The 14,025-nt window shown below is 35.8% G+C and overlaps 1 protein-coding gene across 2 annotated transcripts; it reads left to right on the top strand.

Moving 5' to 3' along the window:
• Positions 1 to 800: 800 nt before the first annotated feature.
• On the top strand, positions 801 to 13,399 carry LOC140811414 (uncharacterized). 2 transcript variants are annotated; one of them, XM_073169264.1, is made up of 23 exons: positions 801 to 1,143; positions 3,687 to 3,941; positions 4,047 to 4,171; positions 4,279 to 4,323; positions 4,428 to 4,509; positions 4,614 to 4,682; positions 4,786 to 4,956; positions 5,043 to 5,108; positions 8,417 to 8,485; positions 8,580 to 8,648; positions 8,768 to 8,820; positions 9,093 to 9,368; positions 10,500 to 10,612; positions 10,711 to 10,796; positions 10,889 to 10,927; positions 11,003 to 11,062; positions 11,201 to 11,302; positions 11,425 to 11,476; positions 11,575 to 11,630; positions 12,425 to 12,489; positions 12,595 to 12,646; positions 12,826 to 12,949; positions 13,046 to 13,399. In XM_073169264.1, exons 1-22 carry the CDS (start codon positions 988 to 990, stop codon positions 12,892 to 12,894), a joined length of 2,130 nt encoding a protein of 709 aa, XP_073025365.1. In that variant the 5' UTR covers positions 801 to 987; the 3' UTR covers positions 12,895 to 12,949; positions 13,046 to 13,399. The 2 variants fall into 2 exon arrangements, with proteins under 2 accessions (XP_073025365.1, XP_073025364.1); XM_073169263.1 differs by having other exon boundaries at positions 802 to 1,143; positions 10,702 to 10,796.
• Positions 13,400 to 14,025: the final 626 nt, after the last annotated feature.

The raw sequence follows: 14,025 nt of genomic DNA, 5'->3' as shown, positions 1-14,025 counted from the left end.
ATTTGTCTTGTGGCCAAATTATATGACGAGTTTGGAAGCCGGAGAACGTGTCCGGGGACCTTTCTAACCTCTTTGGAGGACTTATGTTATGTTAGGGAGTGAACATGCTGTCCAAGAGCTGTGATGATCTCTGACAGCCCAGTACTGTGGTTTAATTTTTGATCAAACGATTTATGTTTTGGGTCACTTCCATTAAATTGAACACTACGCAAAAATGATTTACGATTACGATTACTATGACTAGCATGAAAATATGATTTTATGAAAATGTGTATGCAAGGAAGTCACATTATACATATTTATGCTTATACTATGTACGAGCTATATTTATATTGTATGGAAATTTATTACGTATTACTTGTTATTTATGGTTTATGCACGCTGATTCATTAGACTTACCAGATTTGATCGATGCAAATAATGTTGTTGAGGAGACGAGAGGTGTTGATAGTGAGCAGGCTCGGGTCAATGACAGTACAAACGCGAAAACCTTTAGCTTACGAGATTTATTGATGCACGTTTTAAATTGATATTTTGATAATAAATGATTAACATCACGACCTATAATTATAAAATAAACATTTATTTAATAAAATATGTACTAATTTATATAAAAATTTCACCAGGATACAAATATGAACTAATGTAAAGAGAAACAACGAATAATAATTCATCTCCATTTCGACGAGCCCAACCGCTCACGGTCAACTGCCTCAAATATGTAAATAAAAAAATTTAAAAAGAAATATAAATATTAAAATTATATATTAATTATCATCAAATATATTATTCGTATTATTATTGCAATTAATTCGAAACATTGTGAGGGAGAGAGGAAGAGAGCGGAACGCGTCCACAGATACTTGAACGCAGTCCACATCTCTGTACACTGTCACTTGAACGATTCGACAGAAGACACAATTGATGTTAATTTCTGGTGCCGAAGGTGAAGAAAATTGATGATTTGATCAACAGCTGTGTGCAAAAATGGGGAAGAATTACACGGCGAATTCGAATGATTACAAGCTTCTGGAAGAGGTTGGATATGGTGCCAGCGCGACTGTTTACAGAGCGATCTATGTGCCTTCTAAGGAGGTCGTGGCTGTAAAGTGCTTGGATCTCGATCGATGCAATATCAATCTGGTTTGTTTATATTTTTTAATGAAACTTTTTACTTGATTTATCTGGCGAGTGTTTGAGTTTGTATATGTTGTTTGTGTGATTTTTTCGAGTTTTTAATGTACTCGAGTTGAATTCAGTGGTGTTTTGTGATAAGATGATTTGCGGTGTAGGTGGATGGTGTTTTGATTGGTTTGACTTTCAATGTACTAGGTTATGAGTTCCTGTTTACAATTACTTGTGAACTTGATCGATTGGTTTGGGAAAACGTTTGGAGGATGAAGTTCAGAACTTTAAGGGCTGATTGCTTTCAGTTGAATGATTTAGCTGATTATGGTTAGAAAAAATGGGTTTCTTTGATAATAGGTTTTCTGGGAATCCAATGATTTTTTAAAATCCTGGAGTTCTGGTTAGGACCCACCCATTCAATTGAAGGGGTGAATTTGTAGCGGGATTCGAAATTTTGGAAAAATTAGAAATAAAATGTGATTTTTTGTTTTACTGAGTGTCACTGCTCAACTCTGCTACAGATAAGCTCGTGCTTAAGTTGTTAACGTGAAGTTGGTGTGACAAAAAGCTATTATAGTCAATTAAATTGATTTAGTTTCAATTCGATTAATTTTTATATTATTTGTATTTAATTTGACAAGTGCCAGTTTAGTAAATTAATAAAGAATTCTTTTCTAGAAGACACCACAATACCAATTGATTCGTGTTCTCCATCTCAACATGAATGAAAATCCAAACAAGATGCACTTTATAGTTCACCATGTTGGAGGTTAAATGGAATCAAACAGGTGATGAAAAGTATATGTGGTGGTTACATTGACTATTTTGGTAAACACTATTATCTCAACCTTTCGAGCAATGAACAAATATGATGCCACATACAATGAATGTGAAACTATTTACACTTTAAGGGTAACCTATGACTGTGAATCAGTCCAAAAGTTGGAATAATCAAGCTAACTTCTTTCCACTGGCAATAGTGGCTTTGATTAGAGAGCGTCATGTTATTACATTTTTTGTTTCCCACTCTAGAATATGGGACATCGTCTGCAGAATTCTTAACTTTAGATAGGAGCATTTATTTTGGGTTAGATGGAGTGTATCAGGATCACTCATGCATAAGTTTAATAGACAAATTCAATTTTTTTGATATTGAATAGCAAGTTGATTGACTTAATGAATGGTCGATTTACATCATATGTACTGAACCATAATCTCAAACCATTGGAAATCAGGTATAGTTAGTCCAAAAAGATCAATATTTATCTTCTGCCATAATTTGCGACAAATACAGGCACCATTGGTCTGTGAATTCATGCATGGCTCCCAGTTCAGGTGACCAATTTGCTTTTGAATGCCAATAATATCTGATTGTAGCATGACAAATTATCAAATCAATGTGTTAGTTTTGTACATAGTTTTCCGTGTTGAACTAGTCAAGACGTATATTTCTTCTATTCTAAATGTCAATGAATATTTTTCCCCTTCCACAAAGAGCGAATGTTATTTCGATTTTCCAAGTTGTGAAATATCTTTATTTCCCTCATTTAATTTAAAATGATGATGTAACCTTCTATTGGTCACCTGCTTCTTTTCTATTCGGTATCCTCAAGAGAAGGCTGAGCTTAGGAATTAATGTTACAGCTTTAAGTTATTCGTCATTTGTAAAAAATGCAAAGATGATTATTATGTTACATCTGTCACTTAGTTTGTCTAATGTTTTGAAGATTTAAAATTTACAAATGTTGAATTATTTTTCCACTTGATTATGAGAGGTTGCGGCGCAACCAAAATGTGCGACATCTGTCCTTATGTACCTTTTGGAGCACCATAAAATCGCTCAGAAGAGAATATTATGAACAACATATTCGCAGTCACTACCTTGAATTTCTTGTTTCAGAGGCAGCCACTTGGTTTGACATATTGAAGTGATTTTATGTCGAATAATGTGAAGATAATTTATTTGTATATATGATCCTCGCACAAGACTTTATCCACCAAGTGGGGTTGACTGTATGGATCCTCATACGCAATTGTGCTCTCTCTCTTATTATATCCTCATCTATATTTAGATAATGCATGAGATAATATATTTGTATATATGATCATTGTTCTTAAATCCTTTGTTCGATATTCATTAAATATGATATAAAAATACATCGTGTATGCTCTTATGTTTTTGTCCTTTTGTTTCTTGGGCACTGCTTTTTTCAAAATTTCTTTTGTTAAGGTTTGTGTTGTTTTGATAATATAATTCATAATACAATGGAGGGAACGAAAGTCTCCTTGGTACACCTGGAAACTGGAGACTTATTTCAGTCTATATCTTTTCTTTTTTTAATTATAGGGGTGTGGTTTGGGGTGGGGAGTGAGACTTGAACCCAAGTCACTACTATATGTACAAATGAGACTATCGCTGGCCAAGGGCCTGGGTCTCCTATATCTTATTTTATACCTTAAGCAAATACTGTTTAATAATATTTGCCTTCTGTTTAAAACCATTAAATATGCCTGGGAGACATTTATGTTAGGAACTATGCCGCCCCTTTCTTATGCAGGATGATATTCACAGGGAAGCTCAAACGATGAGTTTAATTGATCATCCTAACGTCATAAGAGCCTTTTGTTCATTTGTTGTTGATCGCAACCTTTGGGTGGTCATGCCTTTTATGTCTGAGGGTTCTTGCCTACATCTAATGAAGATAGCTTATCCAGATGGATTCGAAGAGTCTGCAATTGGGGCCATATTGAAAGAAACTCTAAAGGCTTTGGAATACCTTCATAGTCATGGCCATATCCATCGTGATGTGAAGGTCAATCTACTCTTTACGTTATTTTGGGCATGTTCATACTTAGCAAATTTGGACACGTGTAACTAGTGAATGAATTTGCAATTGTTATAACATTTGTCCCTGCAGGCAGGAAACATATTAATGAATGGTGATGGTGAGGTAAAGCTTGCTGACTTTGGTGTATCAGTTTCTATGTTTGACAGAGGTGATAGACAACGGTCAAGGAATACCTTTGTGGGAACTCCGTGCTGGTAGTTTGGCATTTTCATGTACTCCTTTTTATAGAATTTTTGATGTACTTTTGTTTCTTCTGGTCCTGCTTAAGTGACATTGCATGTTCCATACTCTTGTGATACAGGATGGCACCAGAAGTGTTGCAGCCAGGAACTGGATATGATTTCAAGTGGGTTCTACTCCAACTCTACATAATACTGCGTGGTTTCATGACGTAACAAGTGGTTCATGACTTTATTGAGCTAATTTGTGGTATTTATGTCAAATATAAAGGGCTGACATATGGTCGTTTGGAATAACTGCACTGGAGCTGGCTCATGGACATGCACCATTTTCAAAATATCCTCCAATGAAGGTTTGCATTTGATGATTCTGCTTGAAACTTTACATGTGTAATTATTAGTGTAGACTACTGTACCAAACACGTGTAATTATTCATGCTCCAACATTTTGTTCTAGGTTCTGCTGATGACCATACAAAATGCCCCTCCTGGACTCGACTATGACCGTGATAAAAGGTTTTCGAAGGTATCCATGATATGTTTGTCATGTGGATTTCATTTTGATTATTTATTAAATATTTGAAAATCTTTGACCTGTCTGTTATTAAGGAGTCTTCATTTTAAAACAGTCTTTTAAAGAAATGGTTGCAATGTGCTTGGTGAAAGATCAAACAAAGAGGCCAACAGCAGAAAAACTGCTAAAACATTCATTTTTCAAGAATGCCAAGCCTCCAGAGCTTTCTGTAAAAAAATTATTTGCCAACTTGCCCCCTCTGTCGAAGCGTATGAAAGAACTTCAGGTATACCATGCTTAGGGTAATAAGAGCAGTCTTTTAAAGTAATTTACTCATACATTACTGTATATGTTCTCATGAATTCATTGCAGCTCAAAGACGCTGCTCAGCTGGCTTTAAAAAAAATGCCTTCAGCTGAACAAGAAGCTTTATCTCAGGTTTGAAGCATCACCAGAATTTAATCTGTTATTTAATTTGTCTTTTGATTAGTGGGTCTGAGAAATAGAACATTGGCACCCCTGTATCTTACACCCCCTGGTTTTTTGCTCTTTTCTCATGAAGTGCGATGTTCAAAATTCATTTTCATCTATAGACAGAATAATTATGTAAATATTTTTTTGTAGCAAATATCATCTAACGTCTGTTGAGGATGTGAGGGATATAGATTTATGATGAAACTCAAGGCAATGAAGGGTGACATTAGAAGATGGAATGAAGAGGTTTGTGGGAGGGTGAAAATGAAATCAGCAGAGTTAAGAAGTAAATTCAGCGGATTGGACGAATTAGAGAGTGAGGGTCGGAGATCGGAAAGAAGTATCGAATTAAAGAAAACAAACCAAATGGTTGTTAGAAGAGTTGATATGTCGAAAGAATCAAATCAATTATAAGCAAAGCAAGGTCAAATGGATTAAAGAGGGGGATCACAATACAAAATTTTTTCACTCACTTTTAAGCCAACGGAAGAGCAAGGCTACCATTATTAGGTTGGAAAGAGATGATGGATCAATTACGAGTGATGAGGATGAAATTTTCTCCATTATTCTAAAGTTCTTTAAGGAGCTGTACAGTTTGACAGACGCGAGATGTTGGGGTATTGAAGGAGTGGAGTGGAGTGGTGCAATCTTTCAGTGCGATGGTTGTAAGAGTCAGGGGGCTGACGAATTTACTTTGGCTTTTTTTCAAGAGTGTTGGGATATAGTCAAACGAGATCTAATGAAGGTTTTCGATGAGTTTTTTCACAGTGGAATCATAAATGGAGTAACTATTGAAACATATATATGTTTGATACGAAAGAAAAATGAATTGATCAAAGTGAAGGATTTCGAACCAATAAGCCTGACAACAAATTTGTATAAGATAATAGCAAAAGTCTTAACAACGAGGATTAAGACTGTGATAGCAGATACTCTATCCAAATCTCAAAATGCTTTCTTAAGGGAAGAAAAATTCTAGACTGTGGTCTTATAGCGAATGAACTGCTCGAAGAAGGAAGGAGAAAGAAAAAGAAAGGATGGGTATGGATTTCGAAAAGACTTACGACAATGTGAATTGGGAGTTTTTGGATTTTGTTTTGATGAAAAAGGGATTTGGATGGAGATGGAGAAGGAGAACTTGGATCAAAGGATGTGTATCGGATGTCTCATTTTCTATCATGATTAATGGGAGGCTGAAGGGTAAATTTAAGGCGTATAAAGGGCTTAGACAAGGAGACTCCTTGTCTCCTTTTTTGTTCAATCTGGTAGTGGATGTGTTGGGGAGATTGATTGACAAGGCCAAAGAAAAGAATCACATAAGGGGGATCGAGGTTGGCCGAGATAAGATAGAGATATCTCACATTCAGTTTGCGGACGTACACTTTTCTTTGTGAGGAATGAGGATCATATCAAGTTCTTGGTGCAAGTGGTGAGATCGTTTTATGAAATGTCTTTATTAAAAATCAATTGGGAAAAGAGTGCTTTGTTGGGACGGGTATCCACCGTGAACAAGGAGAAGTTGAAATGTTAGCACAATAAATGGGATGTGGTAAAGAGATATGGCCTATTAAGTATTGGGAGTGCCTTTGGGTGGAAATCCATTACAAGCATCGTTCTGGGATCCCATTGTGGCTAAGATATCGAAAAAATTGGCAAGTTGTAAAAAAGCTTTTTTGTCAAGAGGTGGAAGATTAACATTGATATCATCGGTTTTAAATGCAATTCCAATATATTATATGTCCATTTTTAAGGTGCCTAAAGATATAGCGGAATTGATGGAGAAGATTTCAAGAAACTTTTTATGGGACGGAGCGAATGGAGATGTTCATAGCCACTTGGTCGCATGGGATCATGTGTGCAAACTGAAGGAAAAAGGAGGATTGGGTGTTGGGAATATTATATTGAGAAACAAGGCCATGTTGGGAAAGTGGTGGTGGAGATTTTATGCAGAAGATGGGACCTTGTCGAAGAAAATCATTGTAAGCAAATATGGTTTACAAGAAAATGGATGTGATGAGGGGTTGGCAAGAAACGTCACGTTTAGGTGCCCATGGAAGTTTATTTCCCGAGTATACCCGACTTTTCAACAGCGAGTTTCGATCAAGGTGAGAGGAGGTAACAAGGCTAGATTTTGGGAGGATGGATGGTGGGAGGATTCTTCTTTTAAAGATCTTTTCACAACATTATTTCAGTTATCTGCAACTCACAATCTGCCTATATTACATTTTGTCTGTTTCGACAATGTCACGTCTACCCAATCCTGGGATTTTCATTTTAGAAGGGCTGTGAGAGATGAAAAGCTTGTTTAGTTGTTCAAGTTATTAGGTGTGTTAGATTCAACTAGGTTGATTGAAGGGGTAGATGATTTTCATGAGCGGAGGGGGGATTCTTCTGGTATTTTCTCAATCAAATCTTTCTTCGAGTCTTTTTTTCCACATACTCGTTTTCCCGTTTTTCCGCTTTTCTATGTTATTTGGAAGGTTCCCGTTCCAAAAAAGATTCAGGTATTTTCTTGAACAACGATTCAGAGTAAGCTACCGACCTCAGAGATGATGCAAAAAAGATGGCCCACAATTGCTTTGTGCCCAAATTGGTGTGTGCTGTGTAGAAATCAGAGACTCACGATCATATGCTCATCCATTGTCCATTCATGACCGCATTGTGGGCTAGAGCTTTGCAAGAGCTTCGATTGGTTTGGGTGATGCCTAAGTCAACGAAGGATTTATTCTCTATGGATTTAGGACAGCTAACTGGGTTCCAGGGGAAGAATTTTTTGGCAAGTTGTGGTTCATTTCATATGTTGGATAGTATGGTTGGAAAGAATCGAAGAATTTTTTATGATAATGAAGAAAATACAGAAAAGTGCTGGGAAAAAATCAAGATCAAAATTGCAACGTGGATCGGCACTCATGAAAACTTAAAGAATATCTCGATATTAAATTTATTGCGAGATTGGGCTTATATGTATCATTAACACAACATTGATATTATGTTCTTCATGATGAAAGTGGACGGACCTAGTCTACTGATTTACCATTTTCTTATCTTATTATTAATAAGTTAGCGTTTCTTATAAAAAAAAAATTTGGTATGTGGTAAGTATTGAATCTCGTTATACTGGATGGATGGCAGTAATACTTTCAGTTGGAAAATTTGGGAAAGAGTCTTCATCCCACCTCACCCCACAACAAATAAAAGACGCCCAGTCTGTTTGTGTGTGTGTCTATTTGTCTGTCTGTCTCTTGATTTGCATGTTTGTGTTTCTCTTTCAGAGTGAGTACAAGCGAGGTGTAAGTGCCTGGAATTTCGATATAGATGATTTGAAGCTCCAAGCATCTTTGGTAAGGACATGGCAAAAACTTGTATAATGTAGTTCTTTATACAATGCTTTTATTCCTGGTAACTAGTGCATCTTGGCTGTTATTATCATGACAGATGCAAGAGGATGACATACAAGAAATCAAGGAAGAAGAAGAAAGCTTGAAGCTTTCCATGAACCCCAAGGTGATTGTAATTTTTTACAAAAATTATGAAATCATTCTGGAGCTCCTGTCTATGATGGAGTATATTTTTTCAATCTCTTATATTTTTATTAAAATGTAACGCTCTTTGATTATTTGTAGGATACATCTAATTCTGCCATGAAACCAATAGCTACAAGCCAGATCAATGGCAGGTTATTATAGGCCCTTATTCACTCGAATTCTTGAATTTTGTTCCTCTGATATTCTATTCCACCGAGTTTCTCTCTCACTCTCTCTGCTTAATGTTTTTTTATTATCTACTAAAGTTCCATTTGAGATTTTGTGATATGCTAGATATAAAAATTCCCCTGGCTTAGCTGTGTGGTTTACAACATGCTTTTGATTCATTAAAAGTCAGCCATTCTGCGATATCAAGGATACACTTTCTGAACAGCTTCATGCTCTGTCACCAACTGTTTTCCAGGGGAAAAACGAGTTGTGATGATGCGTCTGTGGTTGAAAGTGAGACCAAGAAAGGAAAGGTATTCGAAAGTGATTTAGTAGAGTCTGAAAATGATGTGGTTACTGGACTCAAGAAATGCAGATCAACAGCGGAGACGCCACATTCAATCGTAGAGAAAGATGCACTGCAAGCCAAATCTAGAATTCAGAGTGGCAGACCTCGTGAATGCCAAAGTGGGCCGCTCATGCCTGGTACAGTGCTAAGTTCGCTGTCAGAAAGAGCACGCAACTTGGAGAGGTATTATAATATGCATTTGATTGTTTCTTCACTTCCTTCTATGCTACGTTATGTTGCACTACAAGAGTTTGCAACTTGGTTGGGACCTGAATTTTTTGGTACAATTAAAAAATGTTTTGAGTTTGGAAAGCTGCCCATATAGCTGCACTGCACAGATATGATTTTGATAATCATATTGTTGCTTACTTCTTTTATCATTTATGCCATTAAGTAGATAGAGTTACTTGACACCTGTCTTTCATGATACTTATTTTGACTGCAAATACTTATCATAATCCCTTTATTAGAGCTGACAGTTCGAGGTAACTGCTAATTACTCCCTGCGTTTCTGAAGCGCAAAGAAATCATGTTAATGCTAATTAGAAATTAACCAACCAAAAGAAGCACCTACATACACTTCAAGACCCAAAAACACATCATTTTTTTTGCGAAGGGAAAACTATGAAGAGAAATTGACTTTATTTTATTTTTTAATCCACATGGGATTTCCTGCGTTTCTTGATTTTAACAGGATTTAAATTGCAATAATTAGTAAGACCAGTTCTAGTTTTGCCTTGATCATGATACTGCTGAAAGTTTAAGCAGGAAAGGATCATTATTATTTTTATATTTTTTTCTTTACATCGTGGGGTTACATTTAAACAAATTCCTTCTACAGATATCATTTGGCGTCTTTTTCACTCATCTCAAGCCAACTTTTTATGATACTCCAAAAAATGAAGGGATAATTTACTCCTTATGTTTCATGTTGATATTATGAGAAAGCTTATTCAACTCTTGGGAAGAAATACATGCAATCATTTTTCCTTGTATGGCCTTTGGGGTTTATCGGTTTGAATTTACAACCATGTTAAGCTATGCATTTGTTTCATTGTTCTGATTTGTTTTTGGTTTTGTAAAATGCTCATGATGAAGATTAAGCCTGAAATTAGAATTGTTTACTTCATTGTTGTCTCTACCTCTTCATGATTTTTCCTAAAGATGAGAGAAGTTAGACTTTTTTCATTCTTTTCTATCTGAGTTATTAAAACTGGGTGTCTTTTTATTTATAATCAGCTAAAGTTTTCACATGTTAGCAGTAAATTCCTCTTACATTTGTCATCTTATTGTTTAAAAAAATAATCTCGTCAGGTCCGAGATTCATAACCAGCAAGTACGAAAAACTCCGAGCTTTAGTGGTCCTCTAAATCTTCCTAATCGGGCTTCAGCAAATAGTTTATCAGCTCCAATAAAGTCTTCAGGAGGTAACTATACGGATTTGTGTTGTTAGGAAATATTTACTACTTCATGTAGATAATTTTTTGCAAGCACTTAGATCTATGTGTCTTTTTAGGATTTACAGATTCCTCTGAGGACAAGTCAAAAAATAATTTAGTACAAATAAAAGGGAGGTTTTCTGTAACATCAGAGAATGTTGATCTTGTAAAGGTACAACTGTATTCTCGTTGTTTTTTTTCCTTTGGTTTGCATCCTATTGAATTTGTTTTGATTCTATTGACTTTTGCCAACTTGTATACTAGGACATTCCATCATATACATCTTCTCAGAGAAATTCTCAGGTATCGCCTTAACTAATTAAAGAAGATGACGTGGATTTGTAGTCTATTTTGACTAGTTTATGATATGGTTTTCAGGGATCCCCACTTAGGAAGTCCGCAAGCGTTGGAAACTGGATATTTGAGTCTAAGCAAATGGTTGTGTTTCCATCTCTTTCTTTCCACAATATTTTAAGATACTGATAATTTGTTTCTGTTAAATCCCACTTTATTCTGTTAGCATTTTTTTGAATAAAATCTATTGCTTAGCTTCGCGTAATGATTTTGTGGTTGCAGCCTAACAATCAGGTACACAAGGAACTTTCCAACAGTACCCTACCAGCCTCAATTCTTTTGCCTCACCTTCAGAATCTTTTCCAGCAAACATCAATTCAACAAGTATGACATTTTCTATATTATTTGTGCATTTTGGTGGGGTTTATACTAGCATGGCTTCGTTCCACTGCAGCAAATGCAGTGTTTGATCTCTTTTTTCTTTTATCTTGCCACCTGAACTGCAGGATCTCATTATGAATCTATTGAGTACCTTGCAACCCCCAGAGGTAGCAGATGGTGAGTTGAGAATCTGATAGTTTGAAGTTATAGTAGCTGTATGTATCAACTGTAGGATTCTTGGTAAGTGGATTGGAAATTTCTCTCTTTTTTTGCAGCTCCTCAAAATGGGAAATTGCCTCCATTGCCTCGTTGGTCAGAGACTAACGGAAGCGTAAGCACGTACTCATATTCACCATGATGATTTGTTGTTTTGAGCCATATATGATCATTTCTTTGTAGACGACCATAGAAAAAGGAAATATACATCTTCAAAGATGTAACTTGTTATTCATGTTGTTTTTATCACATCAGCATATCATAGATATTCAATGCGTAAAAGGAAATTTAAATATATATGTACCTTAATTTGCATGCATCGACTCTGAGTGTGATTGCTGAATAAATGTACAAGTCTCTGTTTTTCCATTTTAAACAAAATTTACCTTTTTAATTCATATGATGATTCCATTAAATGTACTGTCATGCAGTTCAAGGGAACTCGAATCCTAATAAAGATGTAACTAACATTAGCTATTGGAGTGTTGGAAGTTTCTGCTTTTCCCTGCAGTTATCTTGTTATTTTACCTTGTCCAACTCTGCAAAACACGTCATCATATTACAGTTCTAAATTTATTTGTCAGACTATGAATATCTAGGTATTGACATATTATTTACCCTTACTCAATTCACGTTTCACTTACTCTGTACTGTAATCTTGAGCCAGACCAAAACTTTATGTAGCTTAAACTCATTTGTGAGAAATTCACGTTTCACTTACTCTGTACTGTAATCTTGAACCAGATCAAAACTTTATGTAGCTTAAACTCATTTGTGATAATTTATTTTTCAACTAGTAATTCCATATTGGCTTGTTCATATCCTTGATGCTCAGTCTGAATATTAGAAAATTTTGTAGTTTTTTTTTATATCGGTTGATTTCCTTCATCTCTTTTTCCTCATGCACAGGCTGAATGTGCTAGTTCTGAAAGGGAACGCATGCTCCTTGTGAAGATCTCTGAACTTCAATCGAGGTGACATAATTGGAGAACTATTCAATTCAAGGAACTGTTGTTTGTGTTATCCTTTTTTTTTCTTTTTCAAGAGAAGCTCAGTGATCTTGCTATGATAATTGACAGGATGATTAGCTTGACTGATGAATTAACTGCAGAAAGAGTGAAGTGTACTCAAGTAAGTTTAAATGTCCGTGTTTATGCTGTATAATTATTCGTTCAATTTGTGAACAATGGTTCATGAGAGAAAAAAGACCACTTCTATTCACATTCAAGCATAATGGAACTTTGAACCTCTAGAATAGCTATTAAGATCTTGGTTTTTTGCCATTATTATATTTTATCTTATCCTGGCAGTTGCAACAAGAATTAAATGCTGTGTCTGCTCGCGAAGAGGATGGATATGGAAGGGAAAGAACTTCTTGAGTTGTCAGAATTTTTGTTTCCGAAAGTGTAACATGGCAAAACCTTGTAAATTCAGGTATTGACCTCACCCAAAATGTCAATCTTAAGTAATTTGTCATTTCAAGACATTTTAGACCTCTTTCCTTTTCTTTTGCCGCGTGATTAAACGCAGGAATGACCGTCAAAACTGTTCATATTTTCTGGAATCATGCCTTTTACCCACTGTTCTTCCGGTCCTGTCCAACAACGAATAGGAAAAGTAATCCATCGGAAGAAAATATCGTGTTTAAGTTATTTGACGGGGAAAACGGAAATGAGCTCCTAGTACAGATGCTATGCGGCCTTAGTCCGATGTGTATTGTTTGTTTTAACCCTTCGTCACCATGGGATATATGACCTTAAGGGCCTTCAATTTGTATTTCTGTATATTATACGTGTATGGTTAATGATTTGAGTGTGAAAATAGTATAAACTGTAACTCCTGTGAATAGTTGATTTATCAAACTGTCATACTGCGTTTTCCATCCCCATCTTCTTAGTTTTTATCCTCCTCCAAATCCAGTAACTCTTCTCCTCCAAATCCATAAATATGGGAACTAGCATGTGACGGAAATAAGAAAGACAATCTAAAAAGATCCTTGAACAAGTGAGCTTACGAAACAAGGACATTCCCGAACTTTCTTCCAAAAACTTCGGAATATAAATTTGATGGGAGGGCTAAACGTGAACAGATAGATACTCGCATAATATGATGTAGCTTGCTAGGTTTGGACTTTCGCATATTGAGAATCTGTTAGTGCCTCATCAATCTTTTTTGGTTCAATATTAAAAATAAATGCAGTATGTAGAAATTGAATTGTCATCTACCCTCTTGTTCTTATGGGAGCATATGGATTACCTATTATCGAGTTGGGAGTTATCGAGTTGGGAGAAGGACTCTTGTTCCACCTATAATAGGGTTCATACTTTTGTGGAATTGAATCAGTTGGGTTGACCTCAATTGGATGGTGTTCAGTTGTGTTGACTTCAGTTTGATTTGGGTCAGTATGGATCACATCATCTCTTTGAAGGTCGACATACAGGTTCACTGGAGCGTCAATTAGTCTAATTTGTTTACCAGATATCTCAGGTTCTGGAGATTGAAATGTTCTT

The sequence above is a fragment of the Primulina eburnea genome, chromosome 14 (genome assembly GCF_022965805.1).
Source record: "Primulina eburnea isolate SZY01 chromosome 14, ASM2296580v1, whole genome shotgun sequence".
Lineage (NCBI taxonomy): Eukaryota > Viridiplantae > Streptophyta > Magnoliopsida > Lamiales > Gesneriaceae > Primulina > Primulina eburnea.
The sequence above is the reverse complement of the archived record's forward strand: the minus strand, read 5'-3'. Positions and strand labels throughout refer to the sequence as shown.

Coding starts and splice junctions, on each gene's coding strand:
- LOC140811414 (XM_073169263.1), top strand. CDS start 988: ATGGGGAAGAATTACACGGCGAATTCGAATGATTACAAGCTTCTGGAA. Junction 1,144..3,686: donor ATCGATGCAATATCAATCTG/GTTTGTTTATAT, acceptor TTTCTTATGCAG/GATGATATTCACAGGGAAGC. Junction 8,486..8,579: donor TGAAGCTCCAAGCATCTTTG/GTAAGGACATGG, acceptor TTATCATGACAG/ATGCAAGAGGATGACATACA.